Source organism: Salvelinus namaycush, chromosome 7 (genome assembly GCF_016432855.1).
Source record: "Salvelinus namaycush isolate Seneca chromosome 7, SaNama_1.0, whole genome shotgun sequence".
NCBI classification, from domain to species: Eukaryota; Metazoa; Chordata; class Actinopteri; order Salmoniformes; family Salmonidae; genus Salvelinus; species Salvelinus namaycush.
The window spans coordinates 22,366,713-22,391,782 of NC_052313.1; the positions used below are offsets into that span (position 1 = coordinate 22,366,713).

General features: G+C 41.2%; 3 protein-coding genes across 4 annotated transcripts; 1 reads left to right on the top strand and 2 right to left on the bottom strand.

The window, feature by feature from the left end:
• Nucleotides 1-357: 357 nt before the first annotated feature.
• chchd7 (coiled-coil-helix-coiled-coil-helix domain containing 7) lies at nt 358-4,460 on the top strand. Its single transcript, XM_038996971.1, has 4 exons — nt 358-440; nt 1,374-1,441; nt 1,567-1,665; nt 2,864-4,460. Exons 2-4 carry the CDS (start codon nt 1,388-1,390, stop codon nt 2,966-2,968), a joined length of 258 nt encoding a protein of 85 aa, XP_038852899.1. The 5' UTR covers nt 358-440; nt 1,374-1,387; the 3' UTR covers nt 2,969-4,460.
• Nucleotides 4,461-5,513: 1,053 nt separating this feature from the next.
• On the bottom strand, nt 5,514-16,912 carry sdr16c5b (short chain dehydrogenase/reductase family 16C, member 5b). 2 transcript variants are annotated; one of them, XM_038997760.1, is made up of 7 exons: nt 16,784-16,912; nt 15,754-16,094; nt 11,723-11,854; nt 10,357-10,456; nt 10,050-10,194; nt 8,904-9,029; nt 5,514-6,467 (listed from the first exon to the last, which is right to left on the bottom strand). In XM_038997760.1, the coding sequence occupies exons 2-7, from the start codon at nt 16,072-16,074 to the stop codon at nt 6,374-6,376; spliced, it is 918 nt and encodes a 305-aa protein (XP_038853688.1). In that variant the 5' UTR covers nt 16,075-16,094; nt 16,784-16,912; the 3' UTR covers nt 5,514-6,373. The 2 variants fall into 2 exon arrangements, with proteins under 2 accessions (XP_038853688.1, XP_038853689.1); XM_038997761.1 differs by lacking the exon at nt 16,784-16,912 and adding an exon at nt 16,462-16,595.
• A 4,246-nt stretch (nt 16,913-21,158) lies between these two features.
• Nucleotides 21,159-24,343, bottom strand: penkb (proenkephalin b). The gene is made up of 3 exons (XM_038996972.1): nt 24,207-24,343; nt 23,751-23,891; nt 21,159-22,247 (listed from the first exon to the last, which is right to left on the bottom strand). Exons 2-3 carry the CDS (start codon nt 23,886-23,888, stop codon nt 21,621-21,623), a joined length of 765 nt encoding a protein of 254 aa, XP_038852900.1. The 5' UTR covers nt 23,889-23,891; nt 24,207-24,343; the 3' UTR covers nt 21,159-21,620.
• Nucleotides 24,344-25,070: the final 727 nt, after the last annotated feature.

Consider the following 25,070-nt stretch of genomic DNA (forward strand, 5'->3'; position numbering starts at 1 on the left):
CATTGTGTATGCGCTGCGATGCAACCAAACATACATTTTGGCCACGCCTACTCAATATCCCTCCCACCTCTTATTTTTGATTTGTGTAACGTCTTGTCACTTTTATATTTCAGTGTCATTGTTTGTCCCTTTTAATAAAGTTCAATTTTCGGACTCGCTAGTGATACTGTCAATCGCATTGACTTCGTTTTGGTTTTATTTATAACAATAGGTGGACTAAGGATGTCATTAGAACCGTCCTATTGGCTTATCGACCTGTCAGTTTACTGAAAAGTACCCTGTCGTCGTTTCTGTATTTTGTCCTGTTGGTCAATTTTGCTGTCCGTTTGTTGCAGACGTCATGAACATCGTAGTGCGATGTTATTAAATGACGTTCGAACTGACATGAGGGAATAGATGCACACGCATTCAACCAAGATTTCCACAAAACATCAAGAAAAGTAAGTGCGGCACGCGGTGGGCAGTCATTTAGATTTGACCAAACTCGAAGCGCAGTGATTTGCGAAAGGTTCGCTGTCGCGTGAAAATATCATTATCAAACAATTCGACTTCCTGGCTGGCTAGCTATGCTAGCTGCGGCACTATCAGACAACTTGGCGGAGAGTCATGCACAACTTTTGAGGTAACATTTTGCTTTTGCAGTGTCGCTTTTGTGACGTCGGTTAGCAGAAAGCGTCGTTAGCCCTCTTGCGGGATTATTTTTTTATTAGTTAGTTGCTATAGTTGCAGTAGCTAGCTCACTCATTCGAAGGTCAATGACAAAGATGATCTATTATATTGACAAGATAGTCGAGTGACGGCTGTAACAATGGAAATATGTCCACAAAGATGGAAGGTAGGCGAGATCAGGTGGGACCATTCCAGCCAATTAGAGAGCTCCGATTTAGTCGGTTTTTTTTGCCAAAATGCCACGTGCGTTCACTGTCAGTGCATTCGTAACAACATAACCATTACATAACTTCTATCAGATCAAATAAGCCTCAAGTAGGAAATTAGCGATGACATTTTTTTTGTTAGACAAATTCGACACTGACTCCCATACAAAAAAATTACTTCGTGGTCTTTCGTGGACAGATTTTGAGCGGCGTCAACACTCTCGCTTCGCCTTCTCTGACGTTCATTCATGTAGCTCGAGCTGTAGCAACAACGTTATAAGGTGCAACTATGAGTTTGCTGTTCCTGAAATTATGATAAAAAAATTTTACCTGATATTTATCCAGTCATTGTTGCCGCTCTTGAGAATACATAGGTCAATGGGTCCATCCCTGACCTTGTATGTTTTATTGTAGCCAACCGTGATCATATAAATTGTTTGATTGCACGAGACAATGAATGTATCGACTTCAATGTATTGCACATTTGTTTTTTTTCAGCGAAGCAGCAAGAAATGGACAAAAACGTGCGCAAGCTTCGAAGTAAAGATATAAACCCATGCATTGAAGTATGTATTAGTTTGCAGGCTACATGCTTGAATAAGATTATGCCTACTACATTTGAGATCTATACTGGTTTGAATGTTAATGTCACTTCTGTCTAATTCAACCACATGACTTTATTATTTTACAGGAAAGTGATGGCTCTCAGAAATGTTTGGATGCCAATAACTATGATAAGAACATGTGTTCTGCATATTTTCTGAGATACAAAAACTGCAGAAAATACTGGGTGAGTATGCATTGGCGCAATCCATGAGTGCCAATCTAATGTAGCCTAATGCAGTGAGAGTTCTAAAATAGATATTAAGTATTGCATGTAGGCCAACATGAGGCAAATATGAAGAATTCAAATTTACAGGTTGTCCAAAGGGAATGTTTAATGCTAAAACTAAAACATACACACCTCAAACTAAAATTGGAAGGACCAGCAGAATGACTCACTGCATTCAAAGCTCGCTCCCTGTTGAGTTATTCTGTGTTAGTCTTTAAACTATGGAATCAGCTTAATTGATTAGCACCTGCTGAAGAGGCCACTTTTTTTGTTGAATTTTACCCCCAATTTTGATCTTGTCTCATCGTTGCATTTCCCCAAAGGCCTCGGGAGGTGAAGGTTGAGTCATGCGTCCTCCGTGACATGACCTGCCAAACCGCAGTTCTTAACACCCGCCCGCTTAACCCGGAAGCCAGCCGCACCAATGTGTCGAAGGAAACACTGTTCAACTGACTAGAGGTCAGCCTGCGGGCACCTGGCCCGCCACAAGGAGTCGCTAGAGCGTGATCAGCCAAGTAAAGACCCTCCGGCCAAACCATCACCTAACCCGAAAGACACTGGGCCAATTGTGCGCTACCCTATGGGACTCCTGATCACAGTCGGTTGTGATACAGCCCGGGATCAAACCTGGATCTGTGGTGACTCTAGCACTGTGATGCAATGCCTCCCGAGTGGCGCAGCGGTCTATGGCAAGAGCCCACCCCTTAATGAGCCTCTGTCTACGGCAACTGGGTTGAGATGGGGATTTGCAGTGGCTGTGTTTGCAGTCTTGGGAAAGTAGCCATTTGCACGGAGCTGCCCTACAAAATAATTGGTAATGTTCTGGTTTTGTTCATCTATCCATCTGCATTATAATATGTACTTCATTGTCCATTAACTTTCAGAGATTGGAAATACTCCTTTTTATGTTCACACCCCCCAGGAGACACACAAGCACCCTGAGGGTGCAGCGCCCTTGAAGCAATTGTAAGGGGTTAGGTGACTCGTTTAAGGGCAAAAGTCAGGCACCCAATTATGTTTTTATTTTTTCATCAGTTGGGATTTGAACTGCTAACCGCTAGGCTGCGTGCCGCCCCTAACAGTCCCAAATCAGTGCATATCACAGGGCCTATGGACTTAAATCGACATGACTCCAGTGTTTTCTGTTTTTTTTCAGCACAACATCATGGTGAATAGGAGACGAGATGGCGTGAAGCCTGACATGCCCACTGCAGAGGAGCGCCAAGAGATACTAGCTGCCATTGGAGGCAAGCCCTATTGAGGCAGTGGCAAGACCAGCAGAAGGAAACACTGGAGTGGGGTGTAGACCATACTTTCCAGTAAAGTTCTGGGACAGACACCTTCTTTATGAAGGTCTGAGAGTTCCTTCACACACCTCACCATTATGATGCTGACCGTGTCCCAAGAGGTGCCTCTGCCGCACTGTGTGCTGCTTGCCACTAAAGGTTGATGGTGGCGTTGAAACCTGTGTCAAATACCAATGTCAATGATCAAATCACTACAGTATGCTGAAATCTGGCAATGAATGTGCATAGCTGGTTAGTATGAGTTGAGCTATATAGAAAAGCACTTCAAGATGCAAGTTGCCTTGATGAATCAAGTGTTTTAAGTCTTTAAAGAAAGAACTGGAAAGACTATGGACTTACTCAACTTTATTTGCAAGCCTTGCCAGCATCTCTGAAAATAAACTGAGTGTGTATTTGTAAAAAGTTATTTATTTAGTATACTTTTTTCACAATCTCGTAACAGTATTTTTTGGAACAATGTTGTCGATTTTTACAACAGTCCACAAGACAACTCTGGCCTTTTTGCAAAACAGTAAATGTAATTGCTTTCTTAATACATTCTTAACTATGATACAGTCAATTACATTTATTTTAAAAATGAGGACTGCCTGCAAAGACATTAATGCAACCATATTTATCTCTGGAGTACAAGCAGACAAAACAGAAAGTTAGTCTTTATTTGCAGTCACTAAGTCATGATTAAAATTGGTACTAGCCTACAACCATTGAAAGGTGCAGAATTATGTGTGATTACTCCTTTTATGCATATTTCATACACATTAAATGTTTTTAAAATAAGCACATTGTGTGCAGGATTCAGTCATTGGTATCATCACAATCGAATTCTTTGTATTCAATGCATAGGCTGGTTTGCTCATAGTTTTGTAGACTTTCCATTGGTGCACTTAATAGGCAATCAGGCGAATACATTGGAGGAACACCACTGATATGAATGTATAGCCTCAAACCACACCAAAGCTCTATAATGGAAGGTGACAATGTTGGTGACGATTTACTTAGAAGTAACCCAACTTCACTCTGCATGTCAGCAATATTGTACAAAATCATACAAGTTAGTCCCCATTACTTAGATCTTTCCCGATATTGTACATGGTATGACACTGATGGGGTTGTATTTACTCATTGCCGGAAACAGTTAACGCAACTGTACACATTTCTCTTCGGATGAATTTTTTTGTTTGTTAATATTCTGTGAAATGAAGACTACAATTAATTTTGTATTCACTGATAACATTTGTATTTAAAGTTTTGCAAAAGGTGGTATAAGATATGCAAGTCAGGTACAAAGACAAGAAAATGATCATAACGTTAGTACATGCATTTGATCGCAGCTGACCTGCTAATGATACGTTTCAACACGGATCCAAAAATTGCTTGTACACGATTGAGAAAAACCATAACATACTGGCACCATGCCTGATCGCAGATCTGTATTGTTTTTTATTTATTTAACTAGGCAAGTCAGTTAAGAACACATTCTTATTTACAATAACGGCCTACCCGGCACGATGCTGGGCCAATTGTGCGCCGCCCTATGGGACTCCCAATCACAGCCGGTTATGATACAGCCTGGAATTAAAAACCGGGTCTGTAGTGATGCCTCTAGCACTACGCCACTCGGGAGTCCCAAATGTGCTTTGGCCAAGATCTGATTCGCTGTTATGCTAAACAGTCTTGCAATGTAAACGTCTACTCTGTTGGGCAGGCTTAAATAGATGAGTGCCAGGAGTAAAGTGGGTCATATTCTGATTCAATAATCCATGTTGCCGCAGTGTTTACACCATCACATACAGTATATGCTGTTAGCTAAATCCCTTGGAATCTCAGTTGGCAATTATTTTGAATCACATACTCTGAGGGCACATGCAGATCTGGGACCAGGCTAATTTAGGGAAAATATTTAACTTTGTTTGATTGTTTCAAGTGCATGCATTATGTAAGGTAATAGCCTATGACTTGATACAATAAAACACATTTGAAAAGCTTCAGTTGTATTGTATTCCGACACATTTTCATCATGTCATGTAGTGTCGGTTGTATGCCAGTGCTATTGTTTTGCATTAGTGTTTCAGAGCCATTTACACTAGGTGGTGCTGTTGCTTTACTGACGGAGCCACCCACACATTACCCTGCCTTCTCAAATCTGGCTATAGAGGTCTACAGCAATGTTGGTTTCCCCTCGAAACGGCGAATGATAAGTACGGTTGTTTAATGTTTTAATGGTGACTGACCACTGTCAGACTGTGAGGATCCACCTGATCTGCTGATTCCTAGAGTGTGTTTTTCCATGGCAAATGTTGAGATGATGCCTATAATCAACAATCCCCTGCACACAGCAGATGTGCACTACAACATTGTGGCTCTCAGAATACCGATTAAGTTGCACTCATTATCGAACAAGCAATCAAGCAAAGAATGTCTCTTACTCAGTGCCAATCTATTACTTTGAACAGATGTCCTACTTTTTTTCAATGGCATAAAGAAGATAAACCATGTATGTTAATTTGAGATCATGTATTTTATTATGCGATCAGACAGTTGTAAAGCTTTCCAAACATTTAACTTTCCAGCAAGCAAAGATTAATATGAGGTATACATGGTAAATCATTAAGACATGATATACGATTGTGATTATCTGAAAAGATAACCATGGCTGCACCTGTAAATGAATAATGATGATATGTCCATAATTTCATACTATCAAATAACGAGTTGAAACATCAGCAACCTTCAAAGTGTACTTTGGCATATTATTAAAGTTTCTTAGCAGCTTTACTGCCATGGCAATATATCCCAACTACATTTTTGATGCGGATACTTTTGAACAAGCTACATAATAAGACTATAATATAATTAAGGCTAACAATGCATATACTTCGATTAAAATACATAAAGCAAGAAATCATTCAACAACCACTTTAAAGCAGTAGCTTTTGTAAATGAATACATTTCAAGTGACTCTCAGGACAGAAATCTCATTGGACGTAAAAGAACAGACATTTACTTCATACTGTATTCCCACACAATAGTAAAACAAAAGGTACCAACATATATGGTAGAATTAGTAACCATAGTTTCATACGAGTGCATCATCTCTGTATACTGTCAATGGCTCTTTAAAACATCCTTCATAGGCGATAATTATTTGTGCACTAACAATTCAATTCTACAGTGAATTTCATATATGTACATGTATAGGCAGTTAGCCACTGGTATGTAGGATATGCATATTACTTCCATTATAAAAGCCAGAAAAGCTTATTAAAATGTAGTCTAGATTCACAAAGGGTTGTAAACTGTAGCACTTCATGCGGGAAATGGATTGAGACCCCCCCCCCCCTGAGCACTTATTGAATGCTTCAGTCCTTTTTCCCATGGCCTTTGAATGCATCCATGAAATTGAATGCCCCCAGGTAGTCTCCCAAGAGGAGCCCCATCTTAGTGGGCAAAATGCTGTGAAAAGAGAACACACGTGATGAAAAGAGACAGGGGTTATTTATTCACCTTCACAGCAGCTGTGAATTATTGACCTATTTTTTTTCTCTCCAAACGCACAAAACCCAATAAATACCGAACAAAATAATTGAATAGTCATGTACATATACTGTACGTCATGTATATGTGCAGTAAAGCCATTCTGTGAAGAACTGCTGCACTTCAAACATCAATAATCAAACATAAAATGCCTTTATGACTGACATAAATGCTAGGGACTCCATATGATCATGCACCACATTAACTTTTACAATCATTTTTCGGAAAAAATTACAATAGGAACCATCAAAGGCTTTGTGGCAGTGTGCAGATTTCCATACAGATTTCCATACGGAAGTAGAGCTTGATTACAATTGATACAGGAGGAATAGGAGGTGAGTCATCTCTCTCTGTCATCTCTCTCTCTTGCTCTCTCTCTTTCTCTCCTATCTCCCTCTCTCTCTCCCTCTCTCTCTCTCTCTGAGGTGCTCTCATTCATGGAGGGCTTTCCAGCTAAAGCCCAACTGACTAAATGTCCACCTTAGAATCCAGGTTCTTTTGTGAGTTAATCATCTCTCCAATTTATGCATTTTTGGCACTTCAATCAAATTCAAGGAATACATTTTCATTAAATTAGTTCCAATAGGTAATTAGCAATAGGATTTCTTAAAAAATGCACCATTAAGAGTGGGAGTTTTACGCCTGTATGAAGGTACTGAAGGGCCCAGATGCAGTTTAGAATTAATGTCAGTGAATCCTTAGATAAAACAGTGTGCTCAGATTAGCAAGTGTGTGTGGGGGTGTGTTGAAATATTATTCCCCTCTTGCAATGGGGTCATAGTCCTACTAAAAAGTTCAACTCTGTCCCAATGTTACAGCAGAGAAGCAGTCTGTGATAGAGAAAATGCCTGTCTACATTCTCAGTTCCTGTCTGGGCTGTGTTGTAATCACTCACGTGTTATGACCTTCCCCTACCACCTCTGAACCCAATGCCTGTGTTTATAGTGTTTGATATAAATTATTAACATGAACTACTATCCAAAGCATTCGTAGCACATCCTTAAACACTAAATAAACATGACATAATGGCTACAGGTACATAGACAGTTATTTTGACATGTAATCGTGTGGTGTATGTCACCTTGTTTCTGTGAGCGTGTTCATGTTTATTGTGTGAAATAAGTACACATGGATGGGTGTATGCGAGTTCATGTACATGTCGGAAAGTTGTATGTGCGTGCGGTCGAGTGTACTGTAAGTATGTGTGTGATGCGTGTGTGCACTTATTTGTGTGTTTGCGTGTGCGTTTTTTGCCCGCTACCCGCCTGTCTCTCACGCAACCTCCTCTCCACTCTTTGTTTACACATGCACCTTTCCACCTAGGCAGCTGTCAGGTCAAGTATCCTCTGTGGCAGGCCTGCATTAATCACTCAGATCTCTAGAGCAATTTCTAGTGTTTAGACAAGCACCACCACAAACAACGTGTTCCAGCTCTCAATTTCTCTCACTCCACTCTCAATCTCAGTCCCTGTGATAGAAATATTTGCACTTTTGCTTATAGCCCCCACACCATTTGACACAAGGAAGGCTTGCTCATCTGCGTTCGTACCGGATCAATCTGGTTGGTGTCTGTCCAGTTTAGGGACAAACAACAATGTTTATGCATGCAATGGCTTTATTGACCCAACTCTTGCTTCTGCGCACACATAGGTCCCTAAACCATTCTGCTGTTTTATTTAACCACCATGTTTCTATTTTGATGTAAAAATACTGCAATGTGGATTTGGTTAATTGAGCCCGGTAAGTAAAGTAACGCTCCCTATACTTTCAATGCATTTTTTGCACAAAGGTTGGGTATCCGCTTGTCAAAATAAAAAATGTGCGTGAACTGCGTTAACGTGAGTTCACCCTTCACTACACCACTGTTCTCAGTCCACAGTGTCAACAGTTTTATCTGTTGCGTCCTCTCCATACATTTTTGTTGTGTCAACAATCTAGGTCATTGCTGATTACAAAGGTTTGAAAGGCAGTGTTGGGTGGATCATAATAATGCCTTAATAAATACAAATAAATACACTTTTAAGACACATTTCAGTTGAATGCATTCAGTTGTACAACTGACTGGGTATCCCCCTTTCAATTAGTATATTTCAAGTAGAATGGAATGTATCTGTTTTACCCGGTAGTCGAACATGCAGAATGCTTTTGGGTACTAGTAGCAGCTAGACCCCCTCCACAGGTAGATGCTGATTTTTTTTTTATATGACACATGACTGCTGTGGTTGTGTAAACAAAGATATAGAAAACCTGTTTGATTACATCTAAACCTAAAAGACAACTGAGGCTGGGGAGGTAGCGGCTAGGGCCTGGGGGTCCATTTTGTAAATCCTGCATAGTGTTTGGTACAGTTCTTACTTCTTGAGGGCGAGGACGAGGTAGAGGATCCGAGGCATATACAGGTACACTTGGTCAGTTTGGATAGCACAGACGATCCTTTTGGCCACATAGTCAGGTTCCAGGATGGGCATGAGAACGGGCCATCTGCAGGAAGCACCCAAAACCAAACAAATAATTTCTCTCACTGATCAACAGTTCAAAGTAATGGGCTGGCACTCTCTAGTGTGAATCTACATCTAAAAACACACTGCATGCACTGACGCCTTCAAAAATGATTGTCTAAGCCCCTTTATCATTTCACTTCAAATCCTTCAAAATGTTATGCCACGATGAACGTTGTACTTTGTAATCAGTTTCTGCCTTCAGTCTATTCCTTAAAAGACATAAAACCCATACACTTTGGAGAACAAATATCTCTTTGGAAATCAAGGGCTGTTACTTTTTCAAAGGAACCCATACATTTTTTAAAAACCATTGTAGCAACTTGATAAAAACAGGACTTTTGTGTGGGGACTTTCAACATCAGAGCATTACAATCTCATTCAAATCTCATCGTGATTAGGTCCTGATTTTTGTTCAGAAATGTTACAGTGTGTGTGTCTGAGTGTCTGAGTAACAGGATGTGGTAGGCATTGTTCTGCTCTGTGGCCAGTAAAAAGCTGAACCAAGCAGCATGAATAATAAAGTGAGAAAATGGAAGGGCCCAAAGAGCTTAAGAGCAAGACTGAGGGACGCTGGCATTTTTGTAACTCATTCTGACATCACACACACACACACCACTCAAACGGCCATGATCACTAGCGACATCTAAGGACATGGCCCTAGGCAGTCCAGGTAGAGCTGGCTCCATGGCATCTATGGTGGTGTCACATAACTAGTAGGGCGAGGCCCCGGCCTAGACAATAATTGTATTTTCACTCCCTGGTCTAAATCTTATACATTTACTGCTCAAGACAGTTACAAAGTAGAATTTCACCTCCTAGCAAAGTGAAGCAGAGCAAGCATTTTATTGCTTAGCTACACACTGCTACTACACATAGCGCAGTGCAACATTGTACACATTTCCATATTGTGTCTACAGTCGCAGCACTTCCTCTAATAGAGCTTATGGTAGCAAAACGTGTTCTGGGTATGTGTGTGTGTGTGTCAGAACGGTGGACCCACTTGGTGATAGCGCCGTCAAACATCCCCGTGTTAATGAAGAAGGGACACACGATGGTGGTCTTCACTCCGTTTTTCTTTGTCGCTAGCAGCTCCAGCGCCACAGACTCAGCAAAGCCCACAGCCGCAAACTTACTGGCACAGTAATCTGAGCACAGACAGAGAGTAGAGGAATGGGAATGCATTACTCTGAGTGTTCACACTCACACTTTTTGTTAACACAAACTAACCAGTACATGGGTATGTGATGTTGGGTAAAATATTTATATCCCACTTTAGAGGGGTAGTGAGTGAGATGAGTATATCTAACCTGCCAGGCCGTTGACTCCAATCAGTCCAGCGGAGCTGGCGATGCTCACCAGGTGACCATGGTTACTGGCTATCATTGCAGGGAGAAATGCCTTGTAAGTCTGGGGGAAAACAGATGATCATGGTTGAGAATTACTTTGCTGGCGAAATGCTATGCATATAATACAAAAATACCCCATGCGCACTGATATTTGGACATGTTCTTTGTCTCTCCTTGTCTAAGTATTTTTTAATTTTATGTTTATCTTACACCTATATTGATATGAGCATGTTGTGTTACGTTTAGCGTTATTTCCATAGGCTGTTCTGGCACATCCTGCGGGCTTAGGCCATCTATCATTCTCTATGCTATCCTTTTACGCTTAGACTTGAAAAGATGGCACTGCAGATCCGCAAAACGTTCTACAGCTGCACCATTGAGAGCATCTGACTGGCTGCATCAGCGCTTGTTACGGCAACTGCAAAGCACCCATTCCGCAAGGTGCTACAGAGGGTGGTGAGTACGGCACAGTACATCGCTGGGCCAAGCTCCCTGCCATCCAGGACCTCTATACCAGGCGGTGTCAGGCCCAAAATATTTTCAAAGACTCCAGCCACCCAAGCCATAGACTGTTCTCTCTGCTACTGCATGGCAAGCGGTACCAGTGCACCAAGTCTGGAACCAACAGGACCCTGAACACCTTCAACACCCAAGCCTCCCAACCCTAACCCTACCCGGACTACCTGCATTGGCCCTTTTTTAACTAACTCTCTTGCACTGACTCTATGCACACACACTGGTCTATAACCACACTCACACATACTTACACTGACACCCCAACACACACATACACGCACTATGCCCACAAACACATAAAATGCACACACATGCATACTGACGCCACACACACACACACACACACACACACACACACACACACACACACACACACACACACACACACACACACACACACACACACACACACACACACACACACCACATACGCTGCTTCTACTGCTCCACATACGCTGCTGCTACAGCTCAGTCTATTATCTATGTCACTTTACCCCTACCATATGTACATAGCTACCTCAATTGCCTCGTATCCCTGCATATCGACTCGGTACTGGTACTCGCTGTATATAGCCATGTTATTGTTTTTCATTATTCACTGTGTGCTATTCTTCGTGTCACTATTCCTATTTTCTATTTCTTATATCATATCTTTAACTCTGCATGGTTGGAAAAGGACCCTTAACCATTTCACTGTTAATCTACACCTGTTGTATATGAGGCATTTGATAAATTAAATTAGATTAGATTTGATTTTGATTTGACTTGTCGTAGAAAAATACAAAATGTTCATGATAAAATTCCAACTCACCCAGAAGTGAGCATTGGAGTTGACCTCCATAGACTTCTCAATCAGGCTGTCGGGGGCATTCATGAACTTCGTCCCTGTGACAATGCCTGCATTGTTTATCAGGATTGTCACGTCTCCCACTTCCCTTTTCACCTGGCAATCAACACATAATATAGCATGCTGTATAGAAGTAACAGGATAAGAACATAAATGGAACTGGGCCTAAATCTACCACACATAGATCACACAGATTACCACTAATCTCTGAGAGAAAAAAGGTGCTAAGTAGAACCACACAGGGTTCTTTGGTTTGTTCCCATAGGGGAACCCTTTTTGGTGCTGGGTAGAACCCTTTGCAGAGGGTTCTTTATTTAATATATTTTTTTAATGTAAGCTTTATTTAACTAGGCAAGTGAGGTCAGAACAAATTCTTATTTTACAATGACAGCCTACACCGGCCAAATCTTCCCCTAACCCAGACAACGCTGGGCCAATTGTGCACCGCCCTATGGGACTCCCAATCACAGCCGGTTGTGATACAGCCCAGGATCGAACCAAGGTCTGTAGTGACGCCTCTAGCACTGCGCCACTCAGGAGCCCTATCTATGTAGGGTTCTTCAAAGAACCCCTTGTATATGGTTCTACCTAGAGACATTTTATAATCTAAAGGTTCTTCCTAGAACCGTCTGTGAAGGGTTCTGCCGAGAAACATTTTATCTTTGGAGGGTTCTTCCTAGAATTCTCTATGAATGGTTCCACCAGCCTTATTAGACTTTAAAATGTAATTATTTATGACAATACATTACATATATCATAAGGCCTTTATTTGAGGCCTAATTATACCCTAACATAGTGGTGTTAGGATTCTCCTGGTTTACAAGACACATCAGCCTGCAAATCACATTATGCTGGTTTGCAAAATTATCTGTAATTCCTATTGCAATCCAGCCAGAGTTAGGATATCCAATTGTGGAATTGTTAATCACCTGCAACCTGCATTCAGAATGACTGCCAAGGTAGGGAAGATTGAATATTGAGACTACCTCAATAATCCAAACTGGAACAACCATCTCAGTAACGGATGAAATACATCCAATTACTAACAGATTGGATTATAGAAAACTGTATGTTATGTTTCTTTGTGTAGCATAACATTTATCAACCAAGCAATGTACATGCAAAAACACAGATATTACAGTAAAACAAACGATTCTGAAAATCTCCCTGCAATAGAGCATGCTGGGAAATATTATATATGGTTGTATGTACAGTTGAAGTCGGAAGTTTACATACAGTTAGGCTGGAGTCATTAAAACTCGTTTTTCAACCACCACAAATTTCTTGATAACAAACTATAGTTTTGGCAAGTCGGTTAAGACATCTACTTTGTGCATGACACAAGTCATTTTTACAACAATTGTTTACAGACAGATTATTTCACTTATATTTCACAGTATCACAATTCCAGTGGGTCAGAAGTTTACATACACTAAGTTGACAGCTTGGAAAATTCCAGAAAATTATGTCTTGGCTTTAGAAGCATCTGATAGGCTAATTGACATAATTTGAGTCAATTGGAGGTGTACTTGTGGATGTATTTCAAGGCCTACCTTCAAACTCAGTGCCTCTTTGCTTGACATCATGGGAAAATCTAAAGAAATCAGCCAAGACCTCAGAAAGAAAATTGTAGACCTCCACAAGTCTGGTTCATCCTTGGGAGCAATTTCCAAACGCCTGAAGGTATCACGTTCATCTGTACAAACAATAGTACGCAAGTATAAACACCATGGGTGTCACGCCCTGACCTTAGAGATCCTTATTATTCTCTATGTTTGGTTAGATCAGGGTGTGACTGGGGTGGGAAAGTCTATGTTTTCTATTTTTTTGTTTTTGGCCGAGTGTGGTTCCCAATCAGAGGCAGCTGTCTATCGTTGTCTCTGATTGGGGATCATATATAAGTTGTCATTTTTCCTTTTGGGTTTTGTGGGATCTTGTTTTCTGTTTAGTGTCTGTGCCTGACAGAACTGTTCGCTTTCATTTTTTGTCTTTGCTATTTTGTTTCGGTGTCATCAATAAAAAGATACAATGTACGCCTACCACACTGCGCCTTGGTCCGGTCATTCTACAAACGAGAGCCGTTACAGAAGATCCCACCAAAAACAGACCAAGCAGCGTGGCCAGGAGGACTGGACATGGGAGGACATCTTAGACGGGAAAGAATCCTGGACGTGGGAGGAGATCCAGGCCGGAATGGATCTCCTTCCATGGGAGCAGACGGAGGCAGCGAGGGAGGAACAACGTCGACACCCGGGTTCGCGACCTCCTTCGCGACCTTCATTTTTTGTCTTTGTTATTTTGTTTTGGTGTCATCAATAAAAAGACGATGTACGCCTACCACGCTGCGCCTTGGTCCAATCTTCATTCAACAAACGAGAGCCGTTACAATGGGACCACGCAGCCGTCATACCACTCAGGAAGGAGACGCATTCTGTCTCCTAGAGATGAACGTACTTTGGTGCGAAAAGTGCAAATCAATCCCAGAACAACAGACCTTGTGAAGATGCTGGAGGAAACAGGTACAAAAGTATCTATATCCACAGTAAAACAAGTCCTATATCAACATAACCTGAAAGGCTGCTCAGTAAGAAAAAAGCCACTGCTCCAAAACCGCCATAAAAAAGCCAGACTACGGTTTGGAACTGCACATGGGGACATAGCCATAACGGCTTGCAAGCCGAAGAACACCATCCCAACTGTGAAGCACAGGGGTGGCAGCATCATGTTCTGGGGGTGCTTTGCTGCAGGAGGGACTGGTGCACTTCACAAAATAGATGGCATCATTAACAAGGAAAATGATGTGGATATATTGAAGCAACATCTCAAGACATCAGTCAGGAAGTTAAAGCTTGGTCACAAATGGGTCTTCCAAATGGACAATGACCCCAAGCATACTTCCAAAGTTGTGGCAAAATGGCTTAAGGACAACAAAGTCAAGGTATTGGAGTGGCCATCACAAAGCCTTGACCTCAATCCCATTGAAAATTTCTGGGCAGAACTGAAAAAATGCGTGCGAGCAAGGAGGCCTACAAACCTGACTCAGTTACACCAGCGATGTCAGAAGGAATGGGCCAAAATTCATCCAACTTATTGTGGGAAGCTTGTGGAAGGCTACCCGAAATTTGACCTGTTAAACAATTTAAAGGCAATGCTACCAAATACTAATTGAGTGTATGTAAACTTCTGACCCACTGGAAATGTGATGAAAGAAATAAAAGCTGAAATAAATCATTCTCTACTATTATTCTGACATGTCACATTCTTAAAATAAAGTGGTGATCCTAACTGACCTAAGACAGGGGAATTTTTACTTGGATTACATTTCAGGAATTGTGAAAAACTGAGTTTAAATGTATTTGGCTAAAGTGTATGTAAACTTCCGACAACTGTATAACCTTTCTTGCCTGTCAAAGAGTCATCAAAGATCCTTTTCTTCCAAAAACGGTTCTTTAGGATGTTAAATGTTCTAGGTATAACCCTATCCCTCCCCCAAAAACTCCTTTTGGAACCCTTTTTTCTGAGAGTGTAGCAGAGTATGACTGTGATCTCCAGTATCTAACCAATAGCTATGCACTGGATCACAGCAATGTGAATATTGTGGGATCTGAGCTGTAATCATGAGCTGGACCTGAACAGAGCAGACATGGAATGTGTGGGAGTCTTTCAAAATGTGTTCCCAGAGCATGAAGGCCCTTTGAGTTGTTGTACCTTATAGACATTGGGTTGATCAATTATTTATGTAAATATCTTCCCACTCAAATACATTTGCATGCTTTCGGGAAGGAGCTTTGCGGTATATTTGCAACAGCTCAAGTTACAACTTCGAAGATCAGTGTACAGTATGTTTTGAAAAATACGGTACTGTAGCCTGTCAAAAAATACTACAGACCTTCAAACTATTATGTGCTGTAGGAAAGTGGTAGAACATGGATGATAACATCCATACCTGGCCAGGTATATAGACCATATACCTGACCAGGTGGCATAAAACCCACCTGGTCAGCCACCGAGTACACCTCTGCCTTGTTGCTGCAGTCACAGATGTATGAGTGGACCCTGGCAGCGCCCTTTTGCTTCACCAGTCGAACCGTTTCCTTGTTGCCATCCTGGCTAATGTCCCACAGCACCAGCGTTACGCCCATGGAGGCGAACTCAAGCGCCATCAGCCTGCCGATGCCGCTACCCGCCCCTGTGATGAGGATAGTTTCTCCCGCAACGCTCTTCTTCCGCGAAGGGATGACGAGTTTTACAAGTGCCTCCAAGTTATAATATATAGACAAGGCCAGCACCTGTAGCGTCTCCAGAGCGAAGTTCATCTTAAAGACTAGTAGAGTACCTATCAAACCGCATGAATTAAAGTTGAGTTAAAATTTAAATGATGCGTTATACATAGGCTATAATCTATTCTGGTGGTATGGTTCATGGAAAAACAACTGTCTCTCTTTTCCCAAAATGATATAGCATTGTCAGGTCTGTTGTTAGCCTATGGGTTTCCATAGGCCTTATTCTGAATTAATAAAGGTAAAACCATTACAATTGATTGCTTTCTTTCCCTCTATGTTGATTGGTTTCTTTCCCTCGATCTTCAATGTCAGAATCGGTTTAGAATAAGAAAACTAATAAGGATGATAGCATGTCAACAAATACTACGTTTTCTAATTCAGTTGATATCTTCAAATACGGCTACACAGCGTTAAACTTACCCCTTTCCTTACGAGAACAAGTCTTAGAAACCTATATTGAGCATCAAAGTAAACAAAAATAATAGCGCTTATCCTATTATAGGACTACTTTTCCGACCTTTGCACAATGAGGTAGTAAGGACCGACACCGTGTTTACCTCGAGACAAAGTTCAATTCTATATCGTAGCGCAGGCTATGGCTTTAAACCGCACACAGGCAGGGCGCGTCTCCTATGAACCATTTGCTCAGCATTCTCTATGTGATGAGTTGATGGAAGCAGCCTATATTAGAAACGGCCCGTTTAATCAGTTGTCATTCAGTTTAATATAAAGATACACTTACCTTAATCTGTAGGCTAAATATTGGTTCACTTTCTTCAAACACTTTGTCTGTGTTCTGCGCGCTAAACGCATCCAAATCGGCACAGCCAGTCGCGGCTACCTATTAACTTTGACCTAGTAAGAGGCATTGTGGGGAGATGACGATTTTACCACAAGCGACTCATTGGTGCGACTCATAGGCAAAATTACCCATGATGATGCCCTGTGCTGAGGACCAACAAATATGCATGCATTAGAAAATCAGTGTATAGCTACGGTCAAAAGGAACCGCTGTCCACCGTCCACTTCAAATCCGTTGTCCACTCAATCTTGTAGCCAATGTTAGTCCATGTTGCAAAATTGTATCGCCCGTCCACCTCTCACACACAATGCACACACACACACTTTACCATTCAAATTACTTTGACAATAATCCTAAATCAATCAAATCTCATGAATGTATGTATGTATATAGACTTCATATGCTATCTTAGCTTCAGTTGTTTTTTCTTCATCTAAAGCTAATAAAATAACTGAATTATTAATTACATCAATTAACATGAATAATTCAAGTACTTTTATATTCACTGCCCAGACAATTAAGATCTATTTGTATCCTAAAACCAAGACAATGATCATGACACAGGAAGCAATGTGATGTTTGTGCTGATGTTCTCATTTATGACTACGGTATAAGGGAAACACTATTTTCACGCCACCTTTGTAGTAGGTTAGGAGAATTTACGCAGCAGGTTAGGAGATGAACATAGCAGGTTAGGAGACTGATGTTAAGGTTAGGAAAAGAGTTTATAAAAATATTCTCCTAACCTGCTACAAAAATAACTTTGTATCGAAATGGCGTGAAAAAAGTGTGCCCTTTTAGTATAAAGCAGGAGCCTAGACCATGTTTGGGGACAATAAAGATTGACCGGTTTGTTTTTTATTATTTTCCATGTATTCAATAATATTTACTAGTGTGTAGTTTGAGGTTTCTTTGTGAGAACATCTATTGATTTATTGCTTGCATGTTGAGCTGGACTGGCCTCCCCGTACCTTGCTATTGTATTCTCAAGCCCTAGATGTTTAGGCTACTCAACTGTGCTGGTAATATGCAAGGTCAGTGGGTGTTGGGAGTTGTGGGGGACCTCGGTAACACTTTACGTTAAGGTGTTTACAAGTAGTTTATAAACTGTTAACTAATACTGCATAGTTAAGTTTTTAAAATATGAAATAATTGTTGATGATTGTTGGTTGACTATTTATTCCCACTACTGCACAACTCTTGGAGGACAATGGAAGTTGGATGGATGAAAAATCATGTCAAATCAAATCAAATTTTATTAGTCACATGCGCCGAATACAACAGGTGTAGACCTTACAGTGAAATGCCTACTTACGAGCCCCTAACTAACAATGCAGTTAAAAAAAATATGGATAAGAATAAGAAAAAAAAGTAACAAGTAATTAAAGAGCAGCAGTAAAATAACAATAGCGAGACTATATACAGGGGGGTACGGACACAGAGTCAATGGGCGGGGGCACCGGTTAGTTGAGGTAATATGTACATGTAGGTAGAGTTATTAAAGTGACTATGCATAGATGATAACAACAGAGAGTAGCAGCGGTGTAAAAGAAGGGAGAAACACTGCCTGGTATAGAGGTCATGGATTGCAGGAAGCTTGGCCCCAGTGATGTACTGGGCCGTTCGCATTACCCTCTGTAGTGCCTTGCAGTCGGAGGCCAAGCAGTTGCCATACCAGGCAGTGATGCAACCAGTCAGGATGCTCTCGATGGTGCAGCTGTAGAACCTTTTGAGGATCTGAGGACCCATGCCAAATCATTTCAGTCTCCTGAGGGGGAATAGGTTTTGTTGTGCCCTCTTCACGGCTGTCTTGGTGTGCTCGGGAACATGTTAGTTTGTTGGTGATGTGGACACCAAGGAACTTGAAGCTCTCAACCTGCTCCACTGCAACCCTGTCGATGAGAATGGGGGCGTGCTCGGTCCTCTTTTTCCTGTAGTCCACAATCATCTCCTTTTGTCTTCTTTAGTTCTCAACAATAGGCTTATTTAGTTCTCAACAATAAAGAAACATTTGCCTTTCAACTTCCATTGTTACAATTTTGACAATATGAGTCGAACATGTCAAATCCCTCAAACAGCTAATTTGAGGAAGAAGCCATCTGTTCTGCCATCAAATGTTGACACAATGTATTCATCCCCATTAGGGCTTTGTCTTTTAATCTTGCTATGACTACCCCTTTGTGTATGTGTCTGTGTGTGTGTAACCAGTGTGAAATAGCAAGCTCGTTAGTGATGCATGCTAGTAGCGTTTCAATCGAGGATGTCACTCATTCTTTTACAGCATATTACTGGAACACCTAACTACAGCAACATACTGTATTTCTAGAATTTACAGTGCCTTACTGGAAGTACAGTGGTTAGTAAACTGTTGCAGGTTTACAGTGCAGGTAGCTGGTGCCAACGATGGGCAGTATTTCTGTTACATGTATTTGATATATGTATTTAAATACTTCAATAGCTATTTTGTAATTTGTATTTCACTGGCCTGAACCATATACAATTCTACTACTATTTTATGACAGTTTAATTAGAATACATTTTCTGATACAAATATACAGTGCCTTCAGAAAGTATTCATACCTCTTGATTTATTTCACATTTTGTTGTGTTACAGCCTGAATTCAAAATTGATTAAATATTTGTAAAGACTCTCCCAACTACACACAGTCCCCCGAAATGACAAAGTGAAAACAGGTTTTTTGACATTTTTGCAAATGTATTGAAGAATGAAATACTGAAATGTACATAAGTATTCACATTTAATACATGTTAGAATCACCTTTGGCAGCAATTGCAGCTGTGAGTCTTTCTCTGTAAATCTCTAAAAGCTTTGCACACCTGGATTGTACAATATTTGCACAGGATTCTTTTTTAAATTCTTCTAGCTCTGTCAAATTGGTTGTTGATCATGGCTAGACAGCCATTTTCAAGTCTTGCCATAGATTTTCAAGCCGTTTTAAGCCAAAACTGTAACTAGGCCACTCAGGAACATTCAATGTCATCTTGGTAAGGAACTCCAGTGTATATTAGGCCTTATGTTTTGGGTTATTGTCCTGCTGAAAGGTGAATTTGTCTCCCAGTGTCTGTTGTAAAACAGACTGAACCAGGTTTTCCTCTAGGATTTTGCCTGTGCTCTATTCCGTTTCTTTTTATAAAAAAACTCCCTAGTCCGTGCCGATGACAAGAATACCCATAACATGATGCATCAAGACATCCCAGAAATATCCCCCACCCCTGCAACGAAATGATCAGACCTGGACCCCACCGTCATGACCCTGACAACACACTCCGAACAGAAAGACTTTCCTCAGACGGCTCTTCATGGTTGCCTCCCCACTAGGGAATCCAGCTATGGATGGCACAAGGTACACCTACCATCTGTTTGTGAGTGTGCTATGGCCAAGTGGTTCTGGGCCCTGTTAGTTTCCTCTGTCCTCCAGCGTGCAGCCCTGCTCCTCCTCCAACACCAACCCAGGCTGATGGACATACCCTCCACCCTCTACACTTATCCCTCTAACAGAACCAGACCAGAACCAGGAACTTTTCACCACACCAGAAGAGGCGCAAAGGGAGGACCAAAGATCTAGCAGGCCGCAGGGAAGTACCACCATTGACCTCTGGGTTTAGGGCTCACTTGTGTGTCTGCCTGCTCCTCAGGTTGTCTTTCCTCCCTTCTACAGACCCCAACCCAGCAACTGCCCCAGCCCCAGTCCCAGCATCAAACCCTGGTTTCCAACACAGGTTTTCCCAGTCCCAACACCAACCAACCACAACCTCCATCCAGCAACTGCCAGCCCCCACCACAAAGACACTGTCAACCACAACAGACTTTTTTGGTGTTTTTATTTTACCTTTATTTAGCTAGGCAAGTCAGTTAAGAACAAATTCTTATTTTCTATGACAGGGTGGGTTAACTGCCTTGTTCAGAGGCAGAACGACAGATATTTACCTTGTCAGCTTGGGGATTCGATCTTGCAACCTTTTGGTTACGAGTCCAACGCTCTTACCATTAGGCTACCTGCTGCCCCTGACTAACTAATTGATGGACTGATTATTACTACCAGTTTTGTGATTGAATGCATTTGATTTTTTGTTGCTTGTTTTTCCTTTGATTTGATTAGCATATGTTGGATTGATTACTTATTGTTTGAATTGTTTGTTTTGAATTTTAACCAAATTGATTTGAAATGTTTACTTGTAATGAATTTTGGAACAACCACATAAATTGGCCTTAAATCTTTACTGTTAAGTAAATAAATTGACATCGATTCAGAGTAATAAGACATATTTATTCATGACAAACACATTATTCTGCAGTTAGAGCAATTTATTTTTTCTACATACAGATAAGCAGGCGGTTACAAGGATTTCAATAAAATGAAATAAATAGATGCATCTAGAAAATCGACAGCCGTTAACCACAGTAAAGCAAGATGTGTGAAAAAGTATTCCAGTCTAGCAAATATCTTATTCTGACTGTAGGCTATTTATTCGGTTTGATAAGTCTGAGAAGCTTTTTATTTTGGGCACATCAGTCACTACAATGAGAAAATAGTGAGTCTCACAAAGCCTACTGCACACAGAGGTCAGAGGTCAGAGAAGTGCTTAGGGAAGTCTCTTAGAGATGGAGAGTGAATACTACAGTATGTCACACCACTAAAATAACCATGTAGGCTTCAGTATGTTTACTACAGCCAATCACATACAGAAACCTGTAAAAATGCAGGCAAGACAAGAAAATAGAACATGACTGAGCAGTGGCAGGTATTTAGGAAGGTCAGTATCCCAGGAATCCTCCATATCTCTTCTCTACCACATCAGGAACATCTTCCAACTCGACGCGTTCCTTTTCCATCTCGTCCTCCTCTTCCTCCCCCCAGGCTCGCTTGTTGAGGAAGCCTCCATAGCGTTTCTGCTCCTCCCTCCACTCGGGCCTGCCCACCCTCCTCATGAAGCCGCCGTAGCGCTTCTGCAGCTCTCGGATACCGTTCTCCAAGTCAGAGCTTTGTCTGGCGCTCCTCAGAAAGCCTCCGTAGCGTTTCTCCACGCCGCCATCCACGTTCCTCACCAGTTCCCGGAGCAGACTCAGTGTGTCTTCTGGCTCACCACTCTTCTTCATGAACCCACCGTAGCGTTTGAACAGGATCTCCCTGCCGTGGTCGACATCGTCGGGTTCAGGACCGTACAGTTCTGCTGTTTTCTTCATGAATCCCCCGTAGCGTTTCATGAAGCCGCCATACTTCTTTACTAGTTGATGTGGGTCATTGTTGTCCAGCTTGGAGGTCTCTGTGGTAGCCTTGTCTCCCTCTGTTGGACTGTCGCCATTTCTAGCCTGCAGGACATCCTCACACAGTTCCCAGGACTTCTTGGGGCTGAGAGCTCCTTCACACTCTAACGTACATGTCTGGGGGAGAGATCGAGATCAGAAGTCATAAGGCAATAAAATGATCAGTGTTTTGAAACTCTTTTCTTTACATTTAACTTGATCACATAGGATGATAAATCCGGTTATTCCTCTATCCAATATTTCAACTGTCCACCCTTGAAATCTTTGTCTCTTTGTGGTTCTCCTTTCCAATAACCCATAAATCTCATTATCCACTTGAAAAGCACAGTGCTCAGGTTTGCGGTAGAACTACAGTACGGTTGATGGAGAGATACCCAATGATCACAGCCAATCAGACGTTAAGTGCTCTCTGTTGGGTGATAAATGTCACTCTAAATCCCCCAGCACAGTGCCATTGGTCATGGGAGTTGGGAGGCTGGGGGCTCCACACAAACACCACAGTGCCTTGAGTGTTCCACCATTCCACGTAGTACATTTAGCAGAAGCAAATCAATCCTGAGCATCTATTAAGCTCAATCTCTAATGGTCTGTGACATTGCTTCTCTCCACCATCAACCTCCTCCTTTGCCTCAGGCAAAGCTTTAGGAGGCGATTGGGGGGGGGGGGCATGCCCCATCTGCTATAATTCTACTTTGGTAAATTGAAAACAACATTATGACATAATGCAGATGATAGTTCTACAGAGTCAGTCAAAGTGAGCCATATTCATGTGAAGGATGATACTTAACTGCAATCTAGTGGTGGAAAATAGAAAGTACACTATTTCAAACTAGGCTGTCCATACTCTCCTATTCAAATGGATTAGGGTTAGTCTTGAGAAATCATGCCGGTTTGCATGTCATTCTTGGCACAATTTAGATCCAAATAATTGAACAAAAATTAAGCATATGATTTAGGTTGCTCTGTACACTTACAGTAGCCATACTGTTTTTAAATCAACATTTTCCTAAATGTTAACTTAACAGACTTGCATTGTTTCCAAAATAATTATTGGCATGCCAAGATTCCCTTGGCAAATAAATATGCATTTACAAAACAATGTATTTCTTTGTATGCTACAAAAATAATAGCCATCAATGCTATCAGCTGAAACACAATTTGTCAAATGTTTAGAGTCAATGGTGGTTTGTGGTTCAAGTCGTTTATTCCTAACAAGTCCTTGCCCACTGCTTTTGACTCGCTCTAGTTAGTGTATTGCACCCACAATCTATTTTACAGCTGATTCCCATAATTAATGTCATTTAATTAATTAACTTATAGATTGTAGGTGTCATAATTAAATCATACGTCTATTTATTCAATTTCCAAGTAATCAATACAGTGGAAATAGCCTGATCACAAAACCAGCGAATGATTGTGATGTACATTCATCTATGGTTTGAAATCTATTGTGTGGTAGGTAGCCAATTCTTGGAAATCTAAGCAGCTCTACGAAAAAGGTTCTGAGAAACCCGCGTGCAGATAGCCTAATAGTGAGGACATTCAGTAATTCCCTATTAATACAAACGTTATGTTCTGAAAATGAAAAAAATATTGTGTTTTAGTTGTAGGCCTACTTACGAAAGAGTTGATGTCTGTCTGTTGAAGTTGTAGGTGGTGAATACAATACGCGCAGTCTGCTCCGCAGTCCGCACTCACCGTCAACACAAGGCACGCGCTTAAAGCCAGCGTCCAGAAGGAACGCATTGATACCGCCATGGGCTGCGAAACAAGAGAGTGAGCAATTAAATGATCGATGCTTTCCAAATCATGAAGTTTGCGCGTCTAAACTATGTTGGCTTATATGAATTTAAACTAAATGTAGAATATATTAGCCTGATACACAAATGAGTTTTGTTCTTCTTCTTCTAGTTGTGTTAGACATTAGACATGAACTAGCCTAAACAAATTAGGCATATGAACATATTAGACAAATGAATGGACATATTAGACACATTAATGGAAGTATCTTACAAGTCCAACATTAGACTGTTCTGGCTCAGAGACAAAATAAAATGAATACAATTATTAACTCACCTTTCTCGTTTGTCGTGTAGCCTCCTACTAATTCAAAAATAATGCTGATGTTCCAAGTTCTTCTGTTGCAGTTGTATCGAGGGAAAAAAACTGTTGGATGTAGCGAACTACTATATAGTCAGTCACTGCGTGGCTAGTTTAGCCCTAAAACAAACTTTATCACTTTAATTTCTGAGTTCGAATCTTGGAAGAGAACGCAGGGAAAGCACCTGCCACTTCAGTCACTATGGGAGCATCGAAACGTTTCAATGTGGGCTTGTTATAAATGCGCGGACTTCTCTGTCGTGCTTGAGCGACCAGACACCCCTTAAATGCCGTACTATAGGAGACCGGCCAACAACAGTGAAGTGATCCCTCATCGTCAAGGGAAAGCTCCTCCTGACGTATAATAAATGACGCACACAACATCAGGTGAGGTGCTCAGCATAATGGTAAGTAACATTTATGTAGATAAGTACTGGAACTAATATCACAAGGTGAGTGGGATCTCCCACTTATATTGCATTGTATGTTTATAGATGTGATGTAGTTGTGACAGATTACACAATACTGTAGGCCTACAGGCTTAGTAGGCGATAATTTTTAATTGCCATATCAATGGATACTTGTGTTTATAAACACAGTCCATGAGTTTAGTTTCCAAAAGTGCCAGTTACTTGTTCTTGTATTTAACCACTAACTGATCTAAGCCTCAGCCAATGTAAACCATCCATAATATCCATAGAGTAGGTTTAGGCCTTAATCCCCTGGATGATTTCTTTCCAGCGATTCTCACAGTGTGGAGTCATTGGAGTGACCTGAGACGGTCGCTATGTTCACTGTCATGTGGTGCTGAACTTTCGAATCCCGATTCAGTCGCTGTCT

Bases quoted from the DNA above. Each gene is read 5' to 3' on its own strand.
- chchd7 (XM_038996971.1), top strand. From the start codon at position 1,388: ATGGACAAAAACGTGCGCAAGCTTCGAAGTAAAGATATAAACCCATGC. The intron at 1,442-1,566 runs GTATGTATTAGT...ATTATTTTACAG, and splicing joins ATATAAACCCATGCATTGAA to GAAAGTGATGGCTCTCAGAA. The intron at 1,666-2,863 runs GTGAGTATGCAT...GTTTTTTTTCAG, and splicing joins AAAACTGCAGAAAATACTGG to CACAACATCATGGTGAATAG.
- sdr16c5b (XM_038997760.1), bottom strand. From the start codon at position 16,074: ATGAACTTCGCTCTGGAGACGCTACAGGTGCTGGCCTTGTCTATATAT. The intron at 10,457-11,722 runs GTGAGTTGGAAT...GTTTTCCCCCAG, and splicing joins ACTCCAATGCTCACTTCTGG to ACTTACAAGGCATTTCTCCC. The intron at 9,030-10,049 runs GTGGGTCCACCG...TGCTTCCTGCAG, and splicing joins TTTGACGGCGCTATCACCAA to ATGGCCCGTTCTCATGCCCA.
- penkb (XM_038996972.1), bottom strand. From the start codon at position 23,888: ATGGCGGTATCAATGCGTTCCTTCTGGACGCTGGCTTTAAGCGCGTGC. The intron at 22,248-23,750 runs GTAAGTAGGCCT...TCTCTCCCCCAG, and splicing joins AGACAGACATCAACTCTTTC to ACATGTACGTTAGAGTGTGA.